Source organism: Chlorocebus sabaeus, chromosome 15, assembly GCF_047675955.1.
Source record: "Chlorocebus sabaeus isolate Y175 chromosome 15, mChlSab1.0.hap1, whole genome shotgun sequence".
NCBI classification, from domain to species: Eukaryota; Metazoa; Chordata; class Mammalia; order Primates; family Cercopithecidae; genus Chlorocebus; species Chlorocebus sabaeus.
Window position 1 is genome coordinate 78,269,170 of NC_132918.1, and position 26,051 is coordinate 78,295,220.

General features: G+C 45.8%; 1 protein-coding gene across 2 annotated transcripts in view; it reads right to left on the reverse strand.

The window, feature by feature from the left end:
- Window positions 1-2,155: 2,155 nt before the first annotated feature.
- GLB1 (galactosidase beta 1) overlaps window positions 2,156-26,051 on the reverse strand; it is a 111,928-nt gene continuing 88,032 nt past the window's right edge. For both annotated transcript variants that reach the window (XM_008009389.3, XM_073023682.1), the window contains exons 13-16: window positions 24,475-24,588; window positions 22,747-22,878; window positions 20,102-20,356; window positions 2,156-2,773 (exon numbers count right to left, since the gene is read on the reverse strand). In XM_008009389.3, coding sequence (XP_008007580.3) covers window positions 2,459-2,773; window positions 20,102-20,356; window positions 22,747-22,878; window positions 24,475-24,588 — 816 coding nt within the window. In that variant the 3' untranslated portion in view covers window positions 2,156-2,458. The remainder of the gene's footprint in view (window positions 2,774-20,101; window positions 20,357-22,746; window positions 22,879-24,474; window positions 24,589-26,051) is intronic.

Here is a 26,051-nt window from a genome sequence, read left to right on the forward strand (position 1 = left end):
AGAGTCCAGGTGGCACTATCTATGTATTAAGATTCTGTTTTCCGGCCGGGCGCAGTGGCTCATGCCTGTAATCCCAGCAATTTGGGAGGCCCAGGTGGGCAGATAACCTGAGGTCAGGAGTTTGAGACCAGCCTGGCCAATACGGCAAAACCCCGTCTCTGCTAAAAATACAAACATTAGCTGGGCATGGTGATGCACGCCTGTAATCCCAGCTACTCTGGAGGCTGACGCAGGAGAATTGCTTGAACCTGGGAGACAAAGGTTGCAGTGAGCTGAGATCACATCACTGCACTCCAGCCTCGGCAACAGAGTGAGACTCTGTTTCCAAAAAAAAAAAAAAAAAAAGATTCTATTTTCCAAAAACTTCCTGGGTAAGGGGTGGCAGAGTGCTGTAGGTGGGAAAACCCATCCAAATTCCCTCACACTGATAAGACAAAACACTCTGGCTTTGGAGGGAGGTGAGCCAGGTTTGAAATCAACTCTGCCTCTTGCCAAAGTTTTAAATATTTTCAATGGTAAAATGGATTTATTGCTACTTGACCTGACAGTGTAGTTCTGAAGACTGAATGAGAGACATACAAGGCAAGTGTATACGTTGATGAGGCGACCACACTCCACTGCTCATGCCTTCTGGAGATTCTCTGCTTGTCTCTGGAGCAGGGGAACTGCAATTCACCAATGTACATATGCACGCACTCCTTTAAAGGAGTCATTTCACATTTCTTTCCGAAGTTTATCACTGTTTGGCCATGGTTCTTGAGTATCATTTTGTGTTTTTGGTAACTGTGCAGTGGAGGAGTAATGAAATGATGGTAATGGTCCATGTAGAACCTCCTTCGCCCTGTGATCTGCCCGAACATCAAATGGTGCAGAACATCAAGAAAAAGGTACTACAGAAAAACGTCCTCAATGTCCTCAACTAAGTTCCAGTGTTTGTTTCAGCTCATCTATGCCACCTGCAGCTCAACCAGCGTTTAAAGACTCACTGTTCAATCTCAGATATTTATTATTGGTGCCTATGAGAGAGGGACAAATATACCACCAAGAAAACATTACAGATTGACATAAAAAAACTTTCCTTTCTCCCTCCTTAAAAACAAAACAAAACAAAACAAAAAAAACCCTACAGGGCTGGGTGCAGAGGTTCATAACTGTAATCCCAGAACTTTGGGAGGTCAAGGCAGGAGGATCACTTGACGCCAGGAATTCAAGGCTGCAATGAGCTACGATCATGCCACTGCACTTCAGCCTGGGCAACAGAGCAAGACCCAGCCTCAAAAAAAAAAAAAAAAAAAATTACATATTCTTGGTATATAATTAAAAATACAGATAAGAAAAAGCAAGCAATCTCTCAAATACTTACCATCCAGATATAATTATATGAACATTTTAAAGTTGTTCCTAACCTTTCTTGTGCAACACAAGCATGTATTAATATTCTGTGTAGGCAATATATGCCCAGACACTAGAGCCAGACTACCTGGGCTCAAACCCTGTCTTGCCACGTACATCTGTGAGATCTGGTAAACTGGCAGGATGACAGTATATTCCTCAGTGTTCTTGTGAGGGGCAAGTGAGTTAAACACACCCTCAGAACTGTGCATGGCATAGAACAAGTCCTTGACAAATGGGAGCTACTGTTCCATGTCAGGACAGGAATATCAGAAACACCACGTCCTTTCCTATCTGTGCACATACACAGCACACACACGTGCATGCCTAACTACTGATATGTGTATAGGCCTGTACTGTGTGAATATGCGAAGTTCTTATGTTGAAACACACAAAATGGGATCCAATGTAAGGTAATCTGTTTTTTCATGTACCAGGACATTTGCATATAAATATAGATCTCTCACCATTTTAGTGGCTAAAATACTGTGCTTCTATATAGATACACCATACTACGTACACTGTGCAACTATTAATCACTTAGATTGTTTGCATAATTGTTTTGAGCTGTATTTGTCGGTTATCTAATCCAAAAGCAAGCCAAATAACGATCAGAAAAGCAGCAGTCCGCAGATCAAACACAGACTATTTTCCATCCTTTTGAACTTCAAGTTAGTGAAGTGGTTTATTCAGCCCACTCAAGTCTAGTTATGATTTAAGTCAGACCATATAATTTAATACCTGCACATTAAAAACAGTGACATTATCATTTGAGTACAGATTTTATTTAACAAAAAGGCAACATGATTCTTCCAAAATACAAATCACTACCACCTTTAAAGCTCCCATTCCAACCCTGCAGATATGTATGCACGTTACTGTGCTGTTAGCCCCTCACACGTTCCAGGTGGTCCCTGAAGTGGGGCTTTGGCACTGCAGGGATGCAGGGAAACCTCAGGTGAAAATCCACATCCGAAATTCCTTTTCCAATTCCACACTCCAATCAGTGCAATGTGGCATGACAGGGAGGATCTGGGAGGCACGTTCAGGGTAGAATCCCTCCAAGTCACAGGCTTTCATCATCATACACGCTCCAGCCATGAATCTTTGTTTTTTGGGGGGGCGGGGCCATGAGTCTTTGCTCAACAGGTTTGGAGAGATGATCGTAGATCTGAGATGAGCCAATAACTGGCCTGTCCACGAACTCCACAGCACACAGTTCTGGACCATCACTGCTGCAGGGTGCCCGCTCCAGTTCCAGCACAGTGACGGTGTTTGGGGCTGAGGTCATCAGGATGTGCTGGGGCACAAACAAGGTCAACTGAGGGCCCCGGGCTGGCCAATAGCGGCCAAGGTTAAAACCATTAATCCAGACCTGGCCCTGGAGAGAGAGAGAGAAGACAAAACCATCAACCCCAGATGCAGCGAAAGCCCTGAGGAAGGTAGGGGCCCTGATGTAGGGCAGGTCAGCAGCAATGGAGGAAAGAAATGCCCCCAGAAAGGCGGGGCTGACAGCCAGGCCCACGCCAGCCTCGGTTTCAGCTTCCTGCTGAGATAACTGGCCAAGGTGGGAACAAGGTGGATGGGGGACAACAAAAACTTGCCCCAAAGACCCACCCCTGCTTCAGGAAAATACAGGTTTGGTCCCTCTGACAGACTTCAGTGGCCACAGATGTCAGTACCAGAGAACAGTGTGGAAGTTTCTGAATTTCATCCCGGTTCCAGGGTGCTGCCTGTCCCCACAGACCAGCCTCTCCCTGACTTTTCTGTACACAGAAGACAACTGCTGAACTGCTTCCTTAAATAGATCTTTTCCTTCTTCATTCTCTTTTCCTAGAGGCAGGTCTTGACCTCACTATCTGCTGCACACCCAGTGAACACAGGGCACATAGGACTCCAGGGCCCGCATCCTGAGGTCAGACAGGTACCAGGAGTGGTCCCCAAAACAACCCCTCAAGAGGGATACAGGGTTTGGGTGAGGGAGAGGAAGAGGCTCATCCAGTTGGGTATCTACATTACTGCCATGTTTTAATGACTCTTACAGGCACCCTCAGAGTTAGGGTGTGGATTCCATGTTTGGTTCAGGAGCAGAGGTGATGCTATAGGCTGCATAACCAATTTCTGTGAGTAGGGGCAGCTGCTTCCCATAACAAAACTGAAAGTGGAGGATAAACTCCTAAAAAACAGGGACCCTGTTTAGCTTTGTCTACACAGCCTCTCTGTATGTGCTAAAATTTGCTCAAAGGGGCTGAGTGCAGTCATTCATGCCTGTAATCCCAGCACTTTGGGAAGCCAAGGCGGGCAGATCACCTGAGGTCAGGAGTTTGAGACCAGCCTGGCCAACATGCTAAAAACCCGTCTCTACTAAAAATAACAAAAATTAGCCGGGTGTGGTGGCACATGCCTGTAAACCCAGTTACTCAGGAGGCTGGGGCAAGAGAATCACTTGAACCCGGGGAGGCAGACGTTGCAGCGGGCTGAGATTGCGCCACTGCACTCTAGCCTGGGTGGTGACAGAGCAAGACTGCGACTCAAGAAAAAAAAAAAAATTGCTCAAAGCTAAAGGCAAGGATCAACAGTTGGCTAAATAGATGGAATATTCTATTACAAAGAAAGAAAGTAAAGAAGGGGAGATCACATATATGCAAAAGAAAGAGAAAATCTGGGAGAGGAAAAGAAAACATAAAGGGAGAAGGAAGAGGAAAGAGGAATGGAAGAAGGGAGGGAGGCAGGAAAGAAACTGCAACCCGCAATGGCCCAGATATCCTAGGAGACAGCCTGGAGGAGGCCCAGCCATGGCTGACACCTGCTGAGCCCTAATCCTCATCACGTTCTGCAACACTACTGCTGCTGCTCACCCCAGGGATCCTCAGTCTTCTTATGTTTGGGTATTTTTCAGCCTCCAAGTATCCCCTTTATTTTAGATCCTTCTGAATTTCCTACCTGGGTTCATATCTGTGTCCTGCCACTTACTAGCTGTCTGACCTTGGACAGGTCTCAACTGAATTTTTCATACCAGTCATTGGGGACAATGATGATGAAGGAACAGTGCGTGGCCTGTAAGTGGTAGCACTCCTTACATGATTAAAGTGAAAAGATATTGGTGTTCACATGCCTACAAAAGAAGGGGGTCCGTGATTAAAAACCACCTGTCTGTTGGATTAAGTCATTTAGAAAGAGGACGACAGTTTCACAGTTCTCAGAACTATTTCACTCTTGTTTTTACGCTGGGATATGTTATCTCATTCCATCCTAAAAGGTATATACAATGACAGCTTTACCAGGTTTTTATCAGCTTAAAATCTGCCGGTGCCTTGTTTTTGCAGTATTAGAGAACAGTAGCACTTTACTTTTGCGGTCAAGGGGGAAGACAGAGAAGTGGGAGGTCTTCGTGAGCAGCACCCGAGGAATGGCACGCATGACTACAGGCTTCATGCTATGCTCAGGACACAGGCCAAGTCAACTCCTGACCAAATAGCAGGTGATCAGAGTGGAGGTTTGGTCCTTTCTCAAACCTCAAGTTCCATTTCATAAGCATCCAAGAGATGGGCCCTCATACGCTGGGTGGACTGTGCTCCTGGTAGGTAAGCTGGGAATTGTTTTCCCTGGATCCCCTTCCCTGGATGGTTCTGGGTAAGTGTTGGTCAGAAGGGGCCCTTGCTTGAGATCGGGAAGGTGGAGGGAAGCAGCAACCATTGCTCTGGGTGCAGTGGTGCAGTCCTGGCTCACTGCAGCCTCCACCTCCCAAGTTCAAGAACTTCTTGTTCCTCCACCTCCTGAGTAGCTGGGAATACAGGCATGCACCACCATGCCCAGCTAATTTTTGTATTTTTGGTAGAGATGGGTTTTTGCCATGTTGCCCAGGCTGGTCTCCGACTCTTGGCCTCAAGAGATCTGCCCACCTCGGCCTCCCAAAGTATTGGGATTACAGGCATGAGCCACCAAGCCTGGCTTTTTTCTTCTTCTTCTCTTTTTTTTTTTTTTTTTTTTTTTTTTTTGAGACGGAGTCTTGCTCTGTAGCCCGGACTGGAGTGCAGTGGCCGGATCTCAGCTCACTGCAAGCTCCGCCTCCCGGGTTCCCGCCATTCTCCTGCCTCAGCCTCCCGAGTAGCTGGGACTACAGGCGCCCGCCACCTCGCCCGGCTATTTTTTTTTTTTGTATTTTTAGTAGAGACGGGGTTTCACCGTGTTGGCCAGGATGGTCTCGATCTCCTGACCTCGTGATCCGCCCGTCTCGGCCTCCCAAAGTGCTGGGATTACAGGCTTGAGCCACCGCGCCCGGCCCTCTTTTTTTTCCTTTTTGAGGCAAGGTCTCACTCCAGACACCCAGGTTAGAATGCAGTGGCACCATCAAGGCTCACTAGTGTCAACCTCCCACCTTAACCTCCCACATAGCTGGGACTATGGGCATGCCCCACCGTGCCTGGCTCATTTTTGTATTTTTTTTAGAGATGGCGTTTCGCCATGTTGCCCAGGCTAGTCTCAAACTCCTGGTCTCAAGTGATCCTCCCACCTCAGCCTCCCAAAGTGCTGGGAAATCCCTGGTGGTCTAGTGGCTAGGATTCGGCGCTTTCCAAAGTGCTGGGATTACAGGCGTGAGCCACCACGCCTGGCCATGCACATGTTTCTTACAGGAGGGGAATGCTAGGAATGGAATTGCTGGGTCATGGGATATGCCTGTGTCCAATTTTAGTGATACTGTAAAGAGTAGCTATTTTTTAAAAAGGTGTGAAGGAGGAATTGAATTTTCACATGTGGTTAAAAATGAACATTCTTTTTTTTGAGACAAAGTCTGGCTCTGTCGCCCAGGCTGGAGTGCGGTGGCGCCATCTCGGCTCACTGCAACCTCCGCCTCCCGGGTTCACACCATTCTCCTGCCTCAGCCTCCTGAGTAGCTGGGACTACAGGCGCCCGCCACCACGCCCGGCTAATTGTTTGTATTTTTAGTAGAGACAGGGTTTCACCGTGTTCGCCAGGATGGTCTCGATCTCCTGACTTTGTGATCCTCCCGCCTCGGCCTCCCAAAGTGCTGGGATTACAGGCGTGAGCCACTGTGCCCAGCAAAAATGAACATTCTTATAAAGAATATTATACAAGGCCAGGCGTGGTGGCTCATGTCTGTAATCCCAGTACTTTGGGAAGCCAAGGTGGGCAAAACACTTGGGGTCAGGAGTTTGAGACCAGCCTGGCCAACATGGTGAAACCCTGTCTCTACTAAAAGTACAAAAATTAGCCAGGCATGGTGGCGGGTGCCTGTAATCCTAGCTACTCAGGAGGCTGAGGCAGGGGAATTGCTTGAACCTGGAAGGTGGAGGTTGCAGTGAGCTGAGATCGCACCACTGCACTCCAGTCTGGTGATAGAGCAAGACTCAGTTTGAAAAAAACAAAACAAAACAAAACAAAACAAAAACAATGTTACACAAGAAGCTACTGCACTGGACTACAGCGCTAAGGTATGGTGAGATCCTAGTGACTTCATCATTAGACCATGATCTCTCCATTTCTCTCCATCCTCACAGCCTGACTTCCAGAGCAAGTCATAAATCAATGTTGTCTTAGACTGCTGCCGCTTCCTCATAGTCTCCTGACTCTATTAACTCTAGAATCTAGGCTCTGCATAGCTGCCAAAGTGAAAATAGGATGCTTTTCACACATTTCTGTTTCTAACCTCCTTCCTGTGGTCCACAGCTCATACCTTCATCCTTTCCTCCTTGTCTCTGCCGCACTCCCCCTTGCTCACTCCACTCTCCACTACTTTTCTTTCTTTCCTTTCTTCTCTCTCTCTCTCTCTCCGGCTACGTTGGAGTCCAGTCGCTATTACAGGCACAATTCTAGCATAATACGGCCTCCTGCCTCAGCTTCCCAAGAAGCTGGGTCTTCAGATGTGCGCCACCACACACAGCTCCCCAATGACTTTAAGTTAGTCTCACTTAGGCATCAGCTCGTCACCATGCGCGAACACTATTCACCTTGACCTGAAGCCTTCTCATCACTCAGGCAGGGCCACGATCCTCCTCCTTAATGCTGGGTTTTCCATTCCAAGTCACTCACTATCCTTTCATTTTTTCTTTTTCTTCTAGTTATTATCATGATTTGAAATTCGTATCTTCTGTCTGATGACTAGTTTAGGAGCTATTTCCAGCTATAACACAGGCTTTAGGAAAGGAAAGGCTTTGTCCATTTTGTTTGAGGCGAGATTCTCCGCATGCAAGAGAGTGATACTCAATACACACTTAGTAGCACTCATGGCTGCTGATACTTGTTGATAATTCTGCCAAGAAAAGATTCACTGAAGAGGTGACGTGAAGCCCTTCTGAAAGAATTCTTCACGTTCCTCTGCTCCCGGTTTAAGAGTTTTAAAGAATATTGTTCACTCAAAGAAAAACATTTGCCTTCCCTCCTTGATTAGAACCAATGAAAAACACATTAATATAATTTAACTTTAAAAATTCTATTTAAAAAATATATACATTGATCTTTATTTCTCTTTAAAAAGTTATGCTTTTGCAATTATTTTTGGTGGGGAGGTATGCACGTGTTGCTGAATATGATCTAAAAGTTGATACACTCTTAATGAAGTTAGCCCCGTGGGGACCAAGCATTTGTACAGCGAACACCAGTGGTTTCCGGGGCTGCCTAAGGCAGTCTCAGTTAAAACAGTTCCATGACAAAGTGACTTTCTCTGACCATGGCTTGACCCTGGCAGACTCCCCACCCTTTGCTGTAATCACCAAGGCAATAATAACAGTTTCATAAATGTGAGGTTCCTGGAAATGCCTGACCTACTTTTTGGTTGATCAGACAGATTCATGTGTTTGTCTGTCTGTTTTAAACTATCTGGGCCGGGCGCGGTGGCTCAAGCCTGTAATCCCAGCACTTTGGGAGGCCGAGACGGGTGGATCACAAGGTCAGGAGATCGAGACCATCCTGGCTAGCATGGTGAAACCCCGTCTCTACTAAAAAAATACAAAAAACTAGCCGGGCGCCGTGGCGGGCGCCTGTAGTCCCAGCTACTCGGGAGTCTTGAGGCAGGAGAATGGCGTGAACCCGGGAGGCGGAGCTTGCAGTGAGCTGAGATCCGGCCACAGCACTCCAACCTGGGCGACAGAGCGAGACTCCGTCTCAAAAAAAAAAAAAAAAAAAAAAAAAAAAAAACTATCTGGATAAATGGAATTTAAAACAAAAGTTTTGTTTCCTTCCTTCCCCTCCCTCCCTCCCTCCCTCCCTCCCTTCTGAGACAGGGTCTCACTCTATCATTCAGACTGGACTGCAGCCACACTATCATAGCTCACTGCAGCCTCGAATTCTTGGACTCAAGCGATCCTCCTGTGTCAGCCTCCCGAGTCGCTGGGACTACAGGTGTGAAACTATTTGTCGGGGGGAGGCCAGCACGTGTTGTTGTCAGCCATCATGGCCAGCTAACTTAAAAACCATTTTTAAAAATAGACATAGAATCTCACTATGTTGCCCAGGCTTGTCTCCAACTCCTGGCCTCAAGTGATCCTCCTGCTTTCACCTCCCAAAGTGCTGGGATTACAGGTGTGAGCCTCTGTGCCTGGTCTCACTATTGTTTTAAGTTGTAGTTTAAAAATTTCCAAAAATTTTTGGGAGCTCCTTTAAAAGCAACAATAAGCTTAGGGTGGATGCTGCCTTTGTCACTCTCTGAAAGAAAACATGTACACACTTGCAGGACTTAAAATGGAAAAGACAAAGGTCCAGTTAGTTCCCAAAGTTAAAGGCTCTCACACACACAGCTCAGGGATCACTGTGATGCTCACCTGGGAGAAAGAGAAGAAAAAGAGGAGAATTGAAAAGAAAAAAGGTAAAAGCCTCTCACAGGGCTTGCTTAGAAATAAGATGTTAAATAGATCTCACTGAAATACACAGGAGAAGATTAACTCTCCCCTTCCTTCAGAACCCCAAAGGGCTCTGCAGCTTCCTCCTCAGTCTGAGAGTAATAAAGTTAAATAACTTTATGGTTTCCCTATATTTTGGGACAGATCCAAATAGAACTGAAGCCATCAAATGCATACAATAATAGCATAAAACATAGATCACTTCTCATCAAATCCCAAATAAAAATTCTTTTTCCTTCTCAACTCCCAACAGTTCCACCATTGCTAGACCTTTTTAATATAATGCTCACCTAACAACAGTCGTCAAACCACCTCACATATCTGGAACCAAGCTAGGAACTGATAAGCAAAAACTACTGCCTTATGTCATACTTTTTATAAAGTTCACAACCTAAAAATTGTAGGAGACCTTCTTTCACTTCTAGCCTATTTACTCATTTACAAAAGTTCTAAGAAGTTTTGTTACTAAATTAATATAATATTTGTTGAGAGAAGTCTGATGGTCTAGTTTCAAAGTTCACGGGGCTTGTGACTGGAAACAGTGAATTAGAGGGAAATAGTGGGTCTTGTAGGATGTAAGCGTAATTACAAATTAGATAAAAAAGAAGTTTAACAAGCATATCAAATTTAGGATGAAAGTAGGGTCCAATAGTGTTAAGACCTGTGGCATATTGAAAAGATGGCCCCAATTCGTAGTGGTTCCGTCTATCAAGAAGTAGAATCTGTCTGGGTACGGTGGCTCCCTCCTGTAATCCCAGCACTTTGGGAGGCCAAGGTGGGTGGATCACCTGAGGTCACAAGTTCCAGACTAGCCTGGCCTACATGGTGAAACCCCAACTCTACTAAAAATATAAAAATCAGCCAGGTGTGGTGGCATACACCTGTAATCCCAGCTACTCAGGAGGCTGAGGCAGGAGGATCGCTTGAACCCAGGAGGTAGAGGTTGCAATGAGCTGAGATTGTGTCACTGCACTCCAGCTTGGGTGACACAGTGAGACGCCATTTCAAAAAAAACAAAAAAAAAGGAGTAGAATATGTTTCTCCATTCCTGGATCTGGCTGGTCTAGTGACATATTTTAGCCAAACAACATGGAAGAAGTGACATGTGAATCCTGACTTGGGCCTTAAGATGCCTTGAGCATTTGCATTCTTTCTTTGAACACTGCTCAATCGCCATGTGAACAAGCCCAGGCTAGCTTGCTGGATGATCAAAGAGACACGGTCTCATCTTCTCTGTTGCCTCAGCTGACAGATGGCTAACACCCAGGTGGTCATGCCCAGCTGAGACCAGCAAAACCACCACTTGGTCTGCCAATACTTAAAATAGTGAACTAAATAAACTGCTGCTATTTTAATCCACTAAGTTTTGGGTGACTCGTTATGCAGCAGAAGCTAACTGATACACATCTCCATGGTCAGAAGGTGCCTAAGCATGCTACTTTTCAGGAAAGTGAGTGACGTTTAAAAACTCAATATAAAAATAGTAGAGCCATCCACTACTTAGTTCTGTTTTCACTGATCAATAACCAAATCCCATCGGGGCTTCCTCAGCCATATCTGTGCCTTTCTCAGGACGGCTGAGAACAGTTGGCTGAGAAGACACCTGTGAGCACTCAGTACAGTGGCCAGCACAGCAGATGTGGCTGGTACTATTATTATTTCCTGAATCTGGACTGCCCTCCCTCCCTACTGCCACACTCAAGTCCGGCTCTCTTCCTTCTCCCTGGACCACTTCTCCAGCAGAAGAGCAGCTTTCAGGGGTAACAGGGAGAGAGTTCTGTTTTATACCTATCAGGCTGGAGGTGCCTATGAGACCCCCAAAGGTGGGCTCCAGAGTCTTGTAAGAGGGGAGCTGGAAAAGGAAACGTGAGCATGTCCAGCACCATCTGTGAGGACGACATCCCCCAAAAGTGTAAGAAGAGAGCCCAGGACCAAGTCCTGAGGACTGCAACATAGAAGCTGAGAGAGAAGCCTGAGAAGGAACAAAGAGAGGGAGGAAAACCAGGAGAAGTTTGGGCACGCAAGTCAGGAGAAGCGATCCTCCCACCTCTCACCGGGTAGCTGGGACTGCAGGTGCCACCATGCCCCTATAACTATCCTAGAGTTATCTGGGGTGCCATCCTAAATCACCTCATTAGCATAAACCCAGGTGTGACTGAAAGGGGCTAATTACAAATAACAAAAGACACTCCTACCACTCAGAAAATGCCAAGGGTTTTAGGACCCTGGAACCAGGGACGAAGACCAAATATATTTCTTATTATACTATTCCCTTGAAAAATGTCAGTCCCTCTGCACAAAATGTCCTTCCCACTAGGTAGACCAGACCTTTCCCAGCAATCTTAGGCACTTACAATTTCCTCCTCTCTAAGGCCCAACTGCATGGTTTCCATATCTCTTACAGACTCTTATAACTCTCTTGGGCTCTGCCTATACCTCTATCTCTCCAAATGGATTGAGACCAAGTGACTACCATGGATAAGGTTTTAAAAGATTTACATACTCTTTTGTGGCATCATCGTGTCTCACTGCAGCCTAGACTTTCTCGGCTCAACCAATCCTCCCATCTCCCACCAGGTAGCTGGGACTACAGGTGCATGCCACCAGGCCCAGCTAATTAAAAATAAATTTTTGTAGAGATGAGGTCTCATTAAGTTGCCCAGGCTGGTCTCAAACCCCCGAGCTCAAGTGATCCTACCACCTTGGTCTCCCAAAGGGCTAGGATTACAGGTGTGAGCCATCACGTCAGCCAGGAAATTTCAAAAGCAAGATGTAACAAATAGTTAAAAAAAGGAATTTCTTTCAGCTGTTTATTGTACATTGTTTTATTTCATAATTATTTTACATCTTGAAGGTGGGATAATTTATCTTTAAAATACAGAATTACTTTTGATCAGTATTCTATTTTGATTCTTGGCTCTTCAAAGCATAATTTTGGTTGAGGAAAAATGGGACACTATCCCACTCACTACCATGCTCTGTCATGCACCTAAACCTACCACAAAATGTTAAAGGCTGGAAGGCTGCATAGGATATTGACATGAGACTTATCTGCACCCATCTGAAAGAGAGGTAAATAGCAGAAGCACTGCTGTGCTGGCAGGACATGACATTTCAGGTTTGGCATATAGCAGGGGTCCCCAAACCCCAGGCCACAGACTGGCCATGGCCTGTTAGGAACTAGGCCACACAGTGAGAGGTGAGCTAGCATTACTGCCTGAGCACCACCTCCTGTCAGATTGACAGCAGCATTAGATTCTCATAGGAGCAGGAACCCTATTGTGAACTGTGCACGTGAGAGATGTAGGCTGTGCCCTCTTTATGAGAATCTAACTAATGCTTGATGATCTGAGGTGGAACAGTTTCATCCCAAAACCATTCCCGTCCCCCCTTCCCCCCCACAGCCCACGGAAAAAGTGGCTTCCACGAAACTAGTCCCTGATAACAACAAGGTTGGGGACCACTAGCATACAGGACACATCGCGGAAAGCACTGGAGGAGAACGCTTCCTATCTAAGGGACTTTCTTGTCAGATAAGAACTCAGTGAGGTCAAAGCGTTGCCCTGTGTCTCCTGGACAGAGCAGAACATGCCTGACCCCTTTCTACTGAAGTCCCAGTTGATATTCATTCACATTTGGCATTAACCAGAAAGCCACATCTGACTCAAGTAAAGTCAGTGTAAACAAAAGTGATTTTTTAATCTCAGGAATCGCCCTTATCAGTGACTTTGCCCTCTAAATCAAGGTAGTTTCTTTACAGTGAAATGAACAGGAAAAGCATAGAGTCCTGTGCCAGGGGCTTTGACAAGGGCCTCTCCTGATGAAGGATGTGGGGGTTAGTGCACAGCCTTAGAAACAGCTGGGGCTTCAGGGATCATTTTGTCCACCCCCCACCACAACGGCCAGCTCCCTGCATTCAAACGATGTGCTAATGTGTTCATCCTTTCAAATGTCAGAGCTTAGCACTCAGTGTGGGAGTGCGATCTGCCTGTTCTGAGGTGGTTGATTATTTAGAAGCCCCAGAGCTGGCCTGGGACTGTCCTGGGCACCAGGGACCTCTGTACACCGAAAGCAGAAACCACATCGGTCCTGTGTTAGGTAGGACGTGTGCGTACCCTTGGACCTTCACACCCATTCACTCCAAAGTCCACAAACTTCTTGGATGGGCCTTTGTGTGTGTGTGTGTGACTTTATTGACCTAGAATTCATATACCATACAATTGAGCAGTCTTTAGTATACTACAGAGCTGCACAACCATTACCACGGTCAATTTTAGAACATTTCATCACTCCATTAAGAAGCCCTGTACCCTTTAACATTCTCTTCCCATCCGACCAACACTCTCTTTTCCCTGCTCTAGGCAGTCACAGATCTTCCTGTCTACATGAATTTGCCTGTTCTGGACATTTCATGTAAATGGAATCATGCAACATACAGTCCTTTGTGACTGGTGTCTTTCATTAGCCCAATGTTTTCAAAATTCTTCCATGCTGTAACATGTATCAATACTTCATTTCTTTTTATTGCCGAATCATATTGCATTGTATGGATGTAGTACATTTTGTTTATTGATTCCTCAGTTGATGCACATTTGGGCTGTTTCCGCCTTATGGAAATTATGGATAATGGTGCAATGAATACTTGTGTACAAGTTTTTGAGTGGACATATGGATTAGATGGGCTTTCGGGGGTCTGAACCCTTTGACACATTCACAAATACTGTGTGGAGATGTACTTTCAAGCCTGGAGATGCAGAGCATTCATCAGACTGATCAAATAAGTAAAGAGCCCCAGCCTCGATAATGAGTACGAGTTTCTCACTGGTTCTCAATACCACCTGCTTTTTCACATGGGGCTCAGGTACCTGTGCCACTGAGCACTTCTGTACCTCCTACAAGTTACTTAGCTCTCTAAGCCTCCAGCTACTCATCTGCAAACTGGAGATAATGATCCATCTACCACAGGAGCCTCTTTTGATGGCTATGGAGATAGTGTCTATAAAGTGTTGAGCAGAACTCCTGGGTCAGTAACTCTTGCATGTGACACCTTTATGATTTGATCAAGATGAACCTCCCTCTGACCTCCAACATGTCCTACACTTTTCCATTTGTCTCTACTGCATTAGGAGGGGAGAAAAAGAGGGATCGAGGGATCGAGGGAACAAGAACATGCTTGCTAGCTAAAGGGGGAAGATCCAGGGAGGTCTTTGTTTTTAGGTCCTAGAGCTCCTAGTTACCACTTTTTGGCTGAAAAATGGGACTTGGCAGAAAGATGGAAAGGCTGACAAAATGCAGGTAGGGGAAATATGAGAACAGGGTCTTAGCCTGGAGGAAGACAGTGGGGAGGGGATTCAGAACTCAGACTTCCTCCTAGATACCACTGGGCAGGAAATGAGGGTGGAGGCAGAGAGATAAGTCTGACAGGAAGCTGAGGGAACAAAGGAGTTACACCTGATAGCAGTCAAGGAGGATGAGGTCTTCGGTGGAGAGGGTTGGGGAGAGAGTCAGGTGGCTTTAGGAGGGTGGTGAAGGTTGAAAAGGCCAGTGGGGCAAAGGAGCAGAGAGAGACCAAGGACTGCTGAGCAAATATGAGGGCTTCTGGAGGCTGGCAACAATGAGGGGATGGTAGCCACGATGAATGCATTAAGAAGCCCCTCAGCTGTGCTCAGTGACTGGTGAACCAGCAGAGATGCCAGCAGTGGATCTACATGGAGGAGGAATGAAGGAGGCAGAGTAGAAAGGCAAAGGGGCAAGGGGGGAGGCGGACTGATGGCTCTCAAAAAAAGATCACGGTGGCCGGGCGCAGTGGCTTATGCCTGTAATCCCAGCACTATGGGAGGCTGAGGTGGGTGGATCACCTGACATTGGGAGTTTGAGACCGGCCTGACCAACATGGAGAAACCCCGTCACTGCTAAAAACACAAAATTAGCTGGGCGTGGTGGCGCATGCCTGTAATCCCAGCTACTCGGGAGGCTAGGCAGGAGAATAGCTTGAACCTGGGAGACGGAGGTTGCAGTGAGCCGCGATTGCGCCATTGTACTCCAGTCTGGGCAACAAGAACGAAACTCAGTCTTAACAACAACAACAAAAAAGATTGTGGTAAGGCCTAGGCTTGGTAGAGGAAGAACTGCGGCCTTAATGGTGGAATGTTTCAGGTCATTAATAAGATTTAAGGCTGGGTGCAGTGGTTCACGCCTGTAATCCCAGCACTCTGGGAGGCTGAGTTGGGTGGATCACAAGGTCAGGAGTTCAAGACCAGCCTGGCCAACACGGTGAAACCCCTTCTCTACTAAAAACACAAAAATCAGCCAGGTGTGGTGGCGGGTGCCTGTAATCCCAGCTACTCGAGAGGTTGAGGCAGGAGGATCACTTGAACCCGGGAGGCGGAGGTTGCAGTGAACTGAGATCGTGCCATTGCACTCCAGCCTGGGTGACAAGAGCAAGACTCCGTCTCAAAAAAAAAAAAAAAAGATTTAAGAGTGAGGTTGGTAGGCATGAGAGTTTGGTGCATAGAAACAAGCAGCCAGAGAGAGGATATTAAAGCCTAAAATTCCAAAGGTATGTTCACCAAGATATATGCCTGTGCTGGGCCATAAAATAAGTCTAAATACATTTAAGAAGACTGTGCAGCCATCATTCAAGTTAGTTTCAGAACATGTCCATCAGCTCCAAGAGAAACCTTATGCCCACTTAACAGTCACTTTCCATTCCCACCCTCAGCCCTAGGCAACCAGTAACCTACTGTCTGTATGGATTTGCTTTTTCTGAACATTTCATAGAAATGGAGTCATACAATATGTAGCCTTTTACTTTTGGCTTCTTTTACTTAGCATAATAGTTTTCCGATTCATCTGGGTTGTGGCATGTTATCAGTACTCCATTCCTTTTTACTGAGGAATCGTATGGATATACATGCTTTCTCCACTTGTCAGGTGATAGACATCTGAATTAATTCTAATTTATAGTTATTATAATACTGCTGTAAACACTTGCATGTAAGTTTTTATGTGAACATGTTTTCCTTTCTCTTGTGTATATATCTAGGAGTGGAATTGCTAGGTTCCATGGTAATCAACGTTTAGCCCTTGAAGAAATTGCCAAACTATGCTCTCAAATGTACCATATTATCTTTCTACCAGCAATGTGGGAAGATTCCCTTTCCCCCACATGTCCTTTCCTACATTGCCTATTGCCTCTCTTACTATTATAGCCATCCTGGTGAGTGTGAAGTAGTATTTCATTTTGGTTTTGACTTGCATTTCCCAGATGATTAATAATGTTGAGCATTAATCAGCCACTAATTTTAGTTGATAATAGACATTTTACCAAAGAAGGTATACAAATGCAAATGTACTTAGCCATCTTATACCTTCTTTGGTAAAATGTCTATTCAAGTCCTTTGCTCATTTTGTGACTAGGCTGTTTGTCTATTATTGAATTGTAAGAATTCTTTATATATTCTAGATACAAGTCCTTTGTTAGATATATGATTTGAAAATTATTTTCTCCCAGTTTGTGGCCTGGATTCTCATTTTCCTAATAACGCTTTTTGAAGAACAAACATTTTTAATTCTGACAAAGTCCAATTTATCAATTTTTGTTCTTTAAGGAAGGATAATGCCTCAGGTGCCAATTCTAAGAGGTCTTTGCCTAACCCAAGATCATGGAGATTTCTCTCCCTAGAGAGAAATGTTAGAAGTTTTAATAGAGGAATTCAGTTACAAATTAATAATTACAAGATATTTTTACAAACCCAAAATCTGTGGAAATTAAACAGCATACTCTTTTTGTTTGTTTGTTTTTGAGACAGAGTCTCGTTTTGTCACCTAGGCTGGAGTGCAGTGGCATGATCTTGGCTCACTGCAGCCTCTGCCTTCCAGGTTCAAGAGATTCTCCCACCTCAGTCTCCCAAGTAGCTGAGATTACAGGCACTCACCACCATGCCTGGCTAATTTTTGTATTTTTAGTAGAGATGGGGTTCTGCCACGTTGGCCAGACTGGTCTTGAACTCCTGGCCTCAGGTGATCCACCCACCTCAGCCTCCCAAAGTGCTGGGATTTACAGGCGTGAGCCACGATGCATAGTAAAACATACTTTTTAATAATCTATGGGTCAAAGAAGAAATCACAAGAGAAACTAGAAAATATTTCTAACGGCTGGCTGTGGTGGCTCACGCTTGTAATCCTAGCACTTTTCGAGGCCAAGGTGGGCGGATCACTTGAGTGAGGTGGGCGGATCACTTGAGTGAGGTGGGCGGATCACTTGAGGTCAGGAGTTCGAGATCAGCCTGGTGAACATGATGAAACCCTGTCTCTACTAAAAATATATTTAAAAAAGTGGCCAGGCGTGGTGGCGCATGACTGTAGAATCGCTTGAGCTGGGAGGTGCAGGTTGCAGTGAGCAGAGATCACACCACTGCACTCCAGCCTGGGTGACAGCATCCATTTCAAAAAAAAAAAAAAAAAAAGAAAATATTTCAAACAGAATAATAAAAATACATTTCAATAAATTTTAAACAAGCAATACATAAATAAATAAAAGGTCTTTTTATTAAACACACACCATGTATATCTTTTGCCCTCTCCTCCTCCAGCTATTAACATAATTTTCTCCTCTTCTTCAGAGTTAAATTTCTCAGAAAGAATGTTTATATTCAAGTACTCATGTTCCTATTCCTTACCCTGCTCTTCCCTATAGAATGCAATCTGGAGATGCTTCACTCCACTGGAACAAGGCTTATTGATTCCCAAGGGCCTCCTTGCTTCTAAATCCACCGAATTGCTTCTGTCTTTATCTTATTTGTACTCCTGGCAGCATAAATGTTGGTTTTCTACTTGTTTGGTCTCTCCTCTCCACTCTTCATCATGTTTTTGTCCCTCAAAGATCAGCCTTAGGTCCTCTTTTCTTCCCTCTGCATCCTCTCTCCTTAAGGGACCTCATCCAGCCCATGTTTTTAACAATCATCTATACAACAATGATCTTCTACATACATTCCCAGCCCAGATCCCTGCTCTGAATTCCCAGTCTGTAGATCCAACAACCCTTCCCTCATACTGCCTTTCACAGCCATTCTCCAAGGCCTCTGCTATGGTCTGAATGTTTGTGTCCACCCAAAACTCATCTGTTAAAATTCTAGCCCCCATGGTGATGGGTTAGGAGGCGGGGCCCCCTTTGGGAGGTGATTAGGTCATGAAGGTGGAGCCCTCATGAATGAAATTAATGTCCTTACGAAAGAGACCCAAGAAAGCTCCTTTGCCCCTTCAGCCATGTAAGGACATAGAGGGTGCCGTCTATCAGGAAGTAGACTCTCACCAGACAGCACATCTACTGGTGCCCTGACGTTGGAGACTTCCTAGCCTCCAGAACTGTGAGAAAGAAATGTCTGTTGTTTATAAGCCACCCAGCTTATGGTATTTTGTTATAGCAGCCCAAATGGACTAAGGCAGCTTTTCAAACACAATTTGTCTAAATTCAAACTCATGACCCCCGTCTCTAAGCCCAAGTCCCCTTCTGAACCTGCTTCTTTCAGCAAATGGTACCATTCTGCCTAGCTGCAAGCTTGAGACCTGAGTCATCCAAGACATATCCCTCTTCCCAAACCCTCATGTCCAGTCCATCGTTACAATTTATTGATCCAACTTCAGACATCTCTCAAATAGTTGATGTCATCTCCATCTTAGATACCACCATCCCAGTTTCTCAATGAGACTATGGTCCAGCCTCCTAGATGGTTTCCTTGAATCCGTAAGTGTCCTTACCCAAACCATTCTGCACAATGGGGTCAGAGGAGCTTGTCAGATCACAGCCTTATGATGTCAGTCTCCTGCTTCAATGGCTCTCAACACAAAGACAAAGCTTTAACGTGGCCTATAAGACCTGTCCCAATCTAGTCTCTACCTACTTTCCACACTTGATATTTCCCCCTCCAACCCCATGGCCTTTGCACATGCTGTTCTCTCTCCCAGGAACATGCTTTATTCCCTTCTTGCCATGTTAATTCTTACTCATCCTTCATATCCTGACAAGCATCACTATCTTAGGGAAGGCTTCCCTGACCTCCTTGACAAGGCCAAATGCCCCAATAATTATCAACTCCATAGCCCTTCTTCGCATCCATCACAGCTAAGGTTTTACTGTTTAATATAGGTCTGCCTCCCCCACTAGACTGAAAGTTCCATGAGGGAAAGGACCATGTCTGGTTTTATTCACGACTGTATCCTTAGTGCCTGGCACACACCTTGGGCACACAGTGGCCACAGAATGAGAAGTGTGTTGAATGAGGGATGGTAAGACGATCTAGGATGAAAATAGGATGTAAGGGAGAGGAGAAGGCGGTGAAGGAAGATATGCCAGTGTCTTCAAACAACAAGGGGCAGTGACTGGGAAGTGAAATGGATGAGGAAGGGAGGAGGAGCAGACAGACCGTGGCAGGAGCCTCAGGGGTGGGGGGCTGGATGCAGGCGGGGGTATTCTGGGAGCACTGGGCTTGGCATAAATGAAAAACAGACAGACTCTCCCGGAGGGATCCACCCCTTTGTCCAGACTGGATTTTCCTCAAGATAAAGAGAAAGCACCCCTATAATCAGTATCAAAGGGCGTCATGATTCTTCTTGGAGGAGGCAGGATGGTGTCATTCACTACAGGAAACCAATAACAAGGGGGCAGATGGCGCCACCTCTGAACACTGAATCCCCGAAGATCCGCCACAATCCGCCTCCTGAAGAATGTCCAAAACGCCACACTCAAAACCGTCACAGGGTATCTTGCTAACGGCTCTTTGTGATTCTTTCTCAGACACTAACAACCAAAAGTCTGAGGCCTGAATTCAAACCCTTCCCATGAAGACACGTACCTTGGTCCATCCAGGAAACTGGATAAAGGTGTCCTGGGGCAAGTCTGGGATCCCACTGGGAATGGAGAAGTTCCCCACATAAAAGGCCGGGAGTGTGTAGTTGGATGAGCTGTGGGCCCAGGCTTCATCATGGCGGCCACTGTCATGGTGTTCCCAGCCCCCGAGGTGGCTGCGCACAGCATCCTCAGTGTCCAGTGGGAAGATCGTCCAGCCGGTGAGGATATTGGAATCGAGGGTCAGGTTAGAAATCAAACCCTGCAAAGCAGCAACAGAGCACAGTGAGCTGGGGAGGGAAGGAAAAAGGCTGTACGTCTCTCTGCATTCCATGGAAATGGGAAAAGCAAACCGGGATACTAAACATCAACAGGAAATGAACCTCAAAATATTTGTACATCAAAGTAACACAGATCTAACTGGAGGTTGAATTACAAATCCTTGGGAAGAGATATATTCCCCAAACTATAACTTTCTCCTCTGCAGGTCATGATGTCTCCACAGAAGGCCCAGAGTTTCTGCTTCTACAGAAAGGGCATTGAGCTGCTAGAGTGATTGATCCCAACTTCCCAAATTTTCAGAGTTTAGCTGAGAGTCACTGCTAGAATAGACAAAGATGGGCACCAAAAAAGATGGGCCAGGTGCAGTGGCTCATGCCGGTAATCCCAGCACTTTGAGAGGTCAAGGCAGGCAGATCACTTGAGGTCAGGAATTCAAGACCAACCTGGTCAACATGGCGAAACCCCATCTTTACTAAAAATACAAAAGTTAGCTGGGTGTGGTGGCAGGTGCCTGTAATCCCAGCTACTCAGGAGGCTGAGGCATGAGAATCACTTGAACCTGGGAGGTAGAGGTTGCAGTAGCTGAGATCATGCCACTGCACTCCAGTCTGGGTGTCAGAGTGACACTCCGTCTCAAAACAAAAAGGGATCCAGTCTCCACAAGACATACAGAAATTGGCCTATGCACCTATAGTCCCAACTACTTGGGAGGCGGAGGAGGGAGGATTGCTTGAGTCCAGGAGACAGAGGTTGCAGTAAGCCGAGATTGTGCCACTGCACTCCAGGCTGGGTGACAGTGAGATCCTGTCTCAAGATGGAATCTGGGGACAAAAGGAATGAGTGAGTGGGGGATACAAAGGAACAGTCACCCCACTGCGGATGCAGCACGCACGATGGATGCAGCCAGGAGAAATATTGGCCTTCAGCACCTCAGCTGTCATCACAGGGAGGACCACACCCGAGTCACTCACCTGTTATGAGGGCCAAGTGAGATAACATACATGAGAATACTGTGACACCTTAGGAAGATAGGAAGGGTAATGATGATGATGGCAAATCTCAGACCTGAATTCAGAAGCTGCTCTATTTGTTCCACACAGGCCAGGGCTGGGCTGTCAAGGCTCAGCTAACTTCCCCTTCCCCGGCTTGTATGTAGGGAACTTCCCCATTCCCAGTGGAATCCCAGATACCAAGTCTCGATTGCTCATTTAGTAATTTGATAAATATTAACCAGGTGGCTGTGTGTCAGGCTCTTTGACAGGTACTGGGGACCCAGAGACTACACTACAGAGTCGAGTCACTCTCATGGGTCAGTGTGGCCTCTGAGAGCCAGGCAGGAGGCCACGAAGTCCACCCTGAGCACAGGAACTATGAGAGAGACATTTACACTGGAGGCAAAGGTGGCCTGCACACAGCTATTCCCTGAGTTCCCTAAGATGTAATTGCCTGATCCCAAGAGGGTCAGGAAATAGCCTAGACACTTGTCCTGTCCTAGCCTGGGTGGCGCCATTGTTTCCTTGATGAGGTGTTCTCTCCTCTTGTGGAGGGTGAGCTCCCTGAGAGGAGCCTGTCTCTTGACACCTTTGCATTCCCCAAAGCACCTGGTGGGGCATCTCGCGGAGTGGAGCTTAACAAATGCTTGCTGAATAATGCTCTAAAAATATGTGTTAGAAAAACTTATTTGGGCTATACATCTGGACACAGGAGTAATCAACAGAGGTGACAGCCAGTGCCCCAAGGGAAGAGGCTTCCTACAAGTGAAGAGTTTGCCACGGACTAACCATCCAAACCCATAAAACAGGGCAGAACAGAGGCTCAGCTAGCTTTGCTGGCAAAGGAGTGCCTTCAGTGAGCTGGGCGGTCTTTTTAAGCAGAGGAAGAGCATGGTGGAGGGGCTTCCTCTTTCTGTTTCTTTCTATAGGATGACCAAACTCAAATACAGGGGAAAGGTTCTGTTTGCAAAGCTCCACTTTCTCATCACCTACAGAGGAAAACAGCTCTTCAAAATAGCTCAACTACTACTTCTTTTTTTTTTTTTTTGAGACAAGGTCTCACTTTGTCACCCAGACTAGAGTGCAGTGGCATGATCATAGGTCATTTTAATCTCCAGCTTCTGGGCTCAAGCAATCCTCCTGCCTCAGCCTCCTGAGTAGCTGAGACCACAGGTGCACGTCACTACACTTGGCTAAGTTTTTTTTCGTAGAGGTCTCACTATTTCACCCAGGCTGGTCTTGAACTCCTGGCCTCAAGTGATCCTCCTGCCCTGGCTTTCCAAAGTGCTGAGATTACAGGTGTGAGCCACTGTACTGAGTTTCAACTTCTAAGCTGTCACCCCTTGAACCTTAGTCTTGACAGTGTGGTTTGTCCTACCTTAAAATCGTTGATATATGCGCCATAGTTCACACGTCCCATATTCTCTACCAGAAGGTCCAGAGTGGCTCCAGCTTTCCCTGTTATGTTCAGAGTGATCACCCTGTTTCGCTCAAGGACTCCCTGGGGGATCTGTGGGGTTCAAGACCAAATGACAATTGAATTGAGGGTAAGAAGGTCAGCAAGGAGAGGCAGCATGCTCAGTTAATTTAGCACTCATTTTCTTGCCTTGAAGTATCACCAGACTTGGAAAGAAATGGTTTGATAACATCTTAGCCCAAATTACTGGCCAGGTCGGGAAGTTCCCCCAATCACTGCTTCCTGTTTAGGAAAATTGCCAGACACAGCTGAGAGCATGGAACGGTCTAAGCTGGTTTTCTTTGCCCTGGAATGTTTTACTGCCATCTACTTTTAGTGGAAACAAGAGGGAGACAAATTCCAGGGGAGGATTCTTATTAGAGGAGCTGCTTCGTGTTCTGACAGCACAAAAGTCACTTACAAAAAATTGCTTCTGAATAACATGGAGAGATAAGACAAAATCAGATAAACGAGATAAAATCAGAGAGTTAGGTGGAGTATTCTCACCTCAAAATACTTAACATGATGCATTAACCACGAAAATTATATAATAGAATGAGGAAAAACAACAGGTATTTTATCAGCAACATATTCCTAACTTTTTTAAAGGTTCAACTTTTTAAATTGACCGTACAATGATCGTAATTCACTAAGACAACACTCAAGTTAGAAGCGAAGAAACAGTCACCATCAAAAGAGTAGAATGTCTTAGTAATCTGCTCCCACTGAAAAGAAAGTTGTTGATTATAAGAGAATGGGAAATATTTTAAAATCTTCTGAACGAATTTTCTTGGTGAGGAAACTCTTTTCCTGTGTTCCTTCCTGTGACCCTTTCAGTGAGAGGACTGGAAGTCCTGAACTGCATCTGCTTTTGTTATGAAACACGGTTCTTTGTGCATTTCAGTAATAATTGTCACGAGCAGTCCTTCAGAATATAATTTCTCATGTAGGATAAAGGCACGAAGTTCAACAAACTTTGTACAGTGGCAGGTACAAAACTGAATTGGAAATGGACCCCACCCTTAAGGAGCAAAGAAGGCACAGGCAACATCAGTCAGAGAAGGGCGACCTTGGTTGGGGGGACCCAGAAGGCTTCTGAGAGGGTGGGGTGTCAAGCACAGCCCTCTGGGTTAAGATGGTGGGTAGGGTGGATTCCAGCAAATGGCACATGCATGAGGCCTCACAGCAAGCAAGAGGCACAGCTAAGGGTCACCAAGAAGAAGGGTGGAGCCCAGTGTGGCGGCTCATTCCTGTAATCCTCGCAATTTGGGAGGCTGAGGCAGGAGGATCACTTGAGCTCAGGAGTTCAAGACCAGCCTGGGCAACATAGTGGGATCCTGTCTCTACAAAAATATCAAAACATTAGCCAGGCATGGTGGTGCACCCCTGTAGTCTCAGCTACTTGGGAGGCCGAGGTAGGAGGATCACTTGGGCCTGGGAGGTTGAGGCTGCAGTGAGCTGTGATCACACCACTATACTCCAGGCTGGGCAACAGCAAAAACCTGTCTTAAAAAAAAAAAAAAAAAAGGTGATGGGTGGAGCCTGAGGTTGAAGAGGTGAGTAAAGACCCCAAATACTGTGTTAACAAGTGCAGGCTGCTCATCCCCACCCTCACCGGGACAAAACACACAGTTCAGAGACGATTCTTACCCCATCCACAGCAACATAGGCTCGATCGTGGACTCCATTGAAGGGTGAAGAGAGAGGTGTTGAGTTGCTGCAATCTTGAGGAAGTGTGGTCCGGTATAGCACAAACCCATAATACTGGTTAGAAAAGGATTTAAGAAAAATACATCACTATTGCCATTCGTTTAGAGAACTTGGTTACCCTAGTCCTGTATGAAAGCGATGTTTTGGAAACCATAAGGAATGAAAATCTTCCCCCACCTCCAGAAAAACATACATTTGAAAAAGGAAACTAGCTTACATTTTTAGCTCATCAAAGATCTATCATAATAGTAAACTGCAAGGAACCGTGAACAGTGTCTTATCAAGCATCCCTTTCCCATAAGAGGAACCTGGACCCTGAATGGATTAAGTCACTTGCCCAGGGTCATACATGGGATTGTATCATACATAGCAAAAGTTATGGATGTTAGCTCTAAAAACAAAACTAAGTAAAACCAACAGCAACAACAACAACAAAAAAAAAAACAAACAGCAAAGCCAAGAGATGAAGTTCTGCTCAGCAAAACTGTCTCCAGGTTCTTGGGCTAAATCTGCTTGAACATACAAAACCAAAGGCAATAAGCTGGGTGCCGTGGCATTCACCTGTAGTCTCAGCTACTTGAGGGACTGAACTGGGAGGATCTCTTGAGCCCAGGAGTTCGAGGCTAGTCTGGGTAACATAGCAAGACCCCATCTCTAATAATAACAACAACAACAAAGTCCATCAGAACCGTTTTAAGTGGAGGAACAGGGGAAAGAAATAGTTAAGAGACTAGATTGTAACCGACCACTAAATCAGAAAATATCTTTAGATGCTGATATCCATGGTCCAAAAGAAAAGCCTTAAACAATCAGCCTCAGCAGGAACGGAATTATTCACAGATTATAGTTACTGACATAATAATCCACAGAATTACAGTTATTGACTTTGTTTATTTACTTCCTGCTGTGGACATTATTAGCGAGGCTGAGCTGGGACAAAATCCTGAGTTATGGAAGAGAATGCAAATAGAGATCCAGCATGGAACAGAGAAAAAGTTCCCTACTTCTAGGGCCCAGAAAGAAAGAAAGTAAACTTCAGGCAAGTGGAAAGGTGACTGGGAGGAGCTGAGGAAAGCATTAATCCACCTTCCTGTGTTGTAGGAATGAGCTGAGCACAAGAAATGCTAAGACCACACAAACCTAGCACAAGAACACCTCCCGCCCAGACTCCACACCTCCATCTCCTTTTTGTTTATTTATTTACTTATTTTGAAAACTAGCTAAAGTGGTAAGTTTCCTCAAGGGCTCAGGAAAGCTTTGTCAAGGGCTTCCAGAAGGAGGGGTAGAAGCTGTGATGCTCTCCAGGCAGGTGTGGCTGAGGCTCAGGGGGTCCCTGCAGAGACAGTAGGCTGAGCCCCACTCCCTGAAGTCTGTGCCCTTTGGGGTTTTTTGCTGGAAATAGATATTCTGTGGACTTGCCCCAGATCTGAAATAGCCAGGGCCCAGGAAGCCCCACCCAATCTGAGACCACTGCCTTGGCCAAAGATCAGAAAGCAGAAGGGGTCTGAGAAAGAACA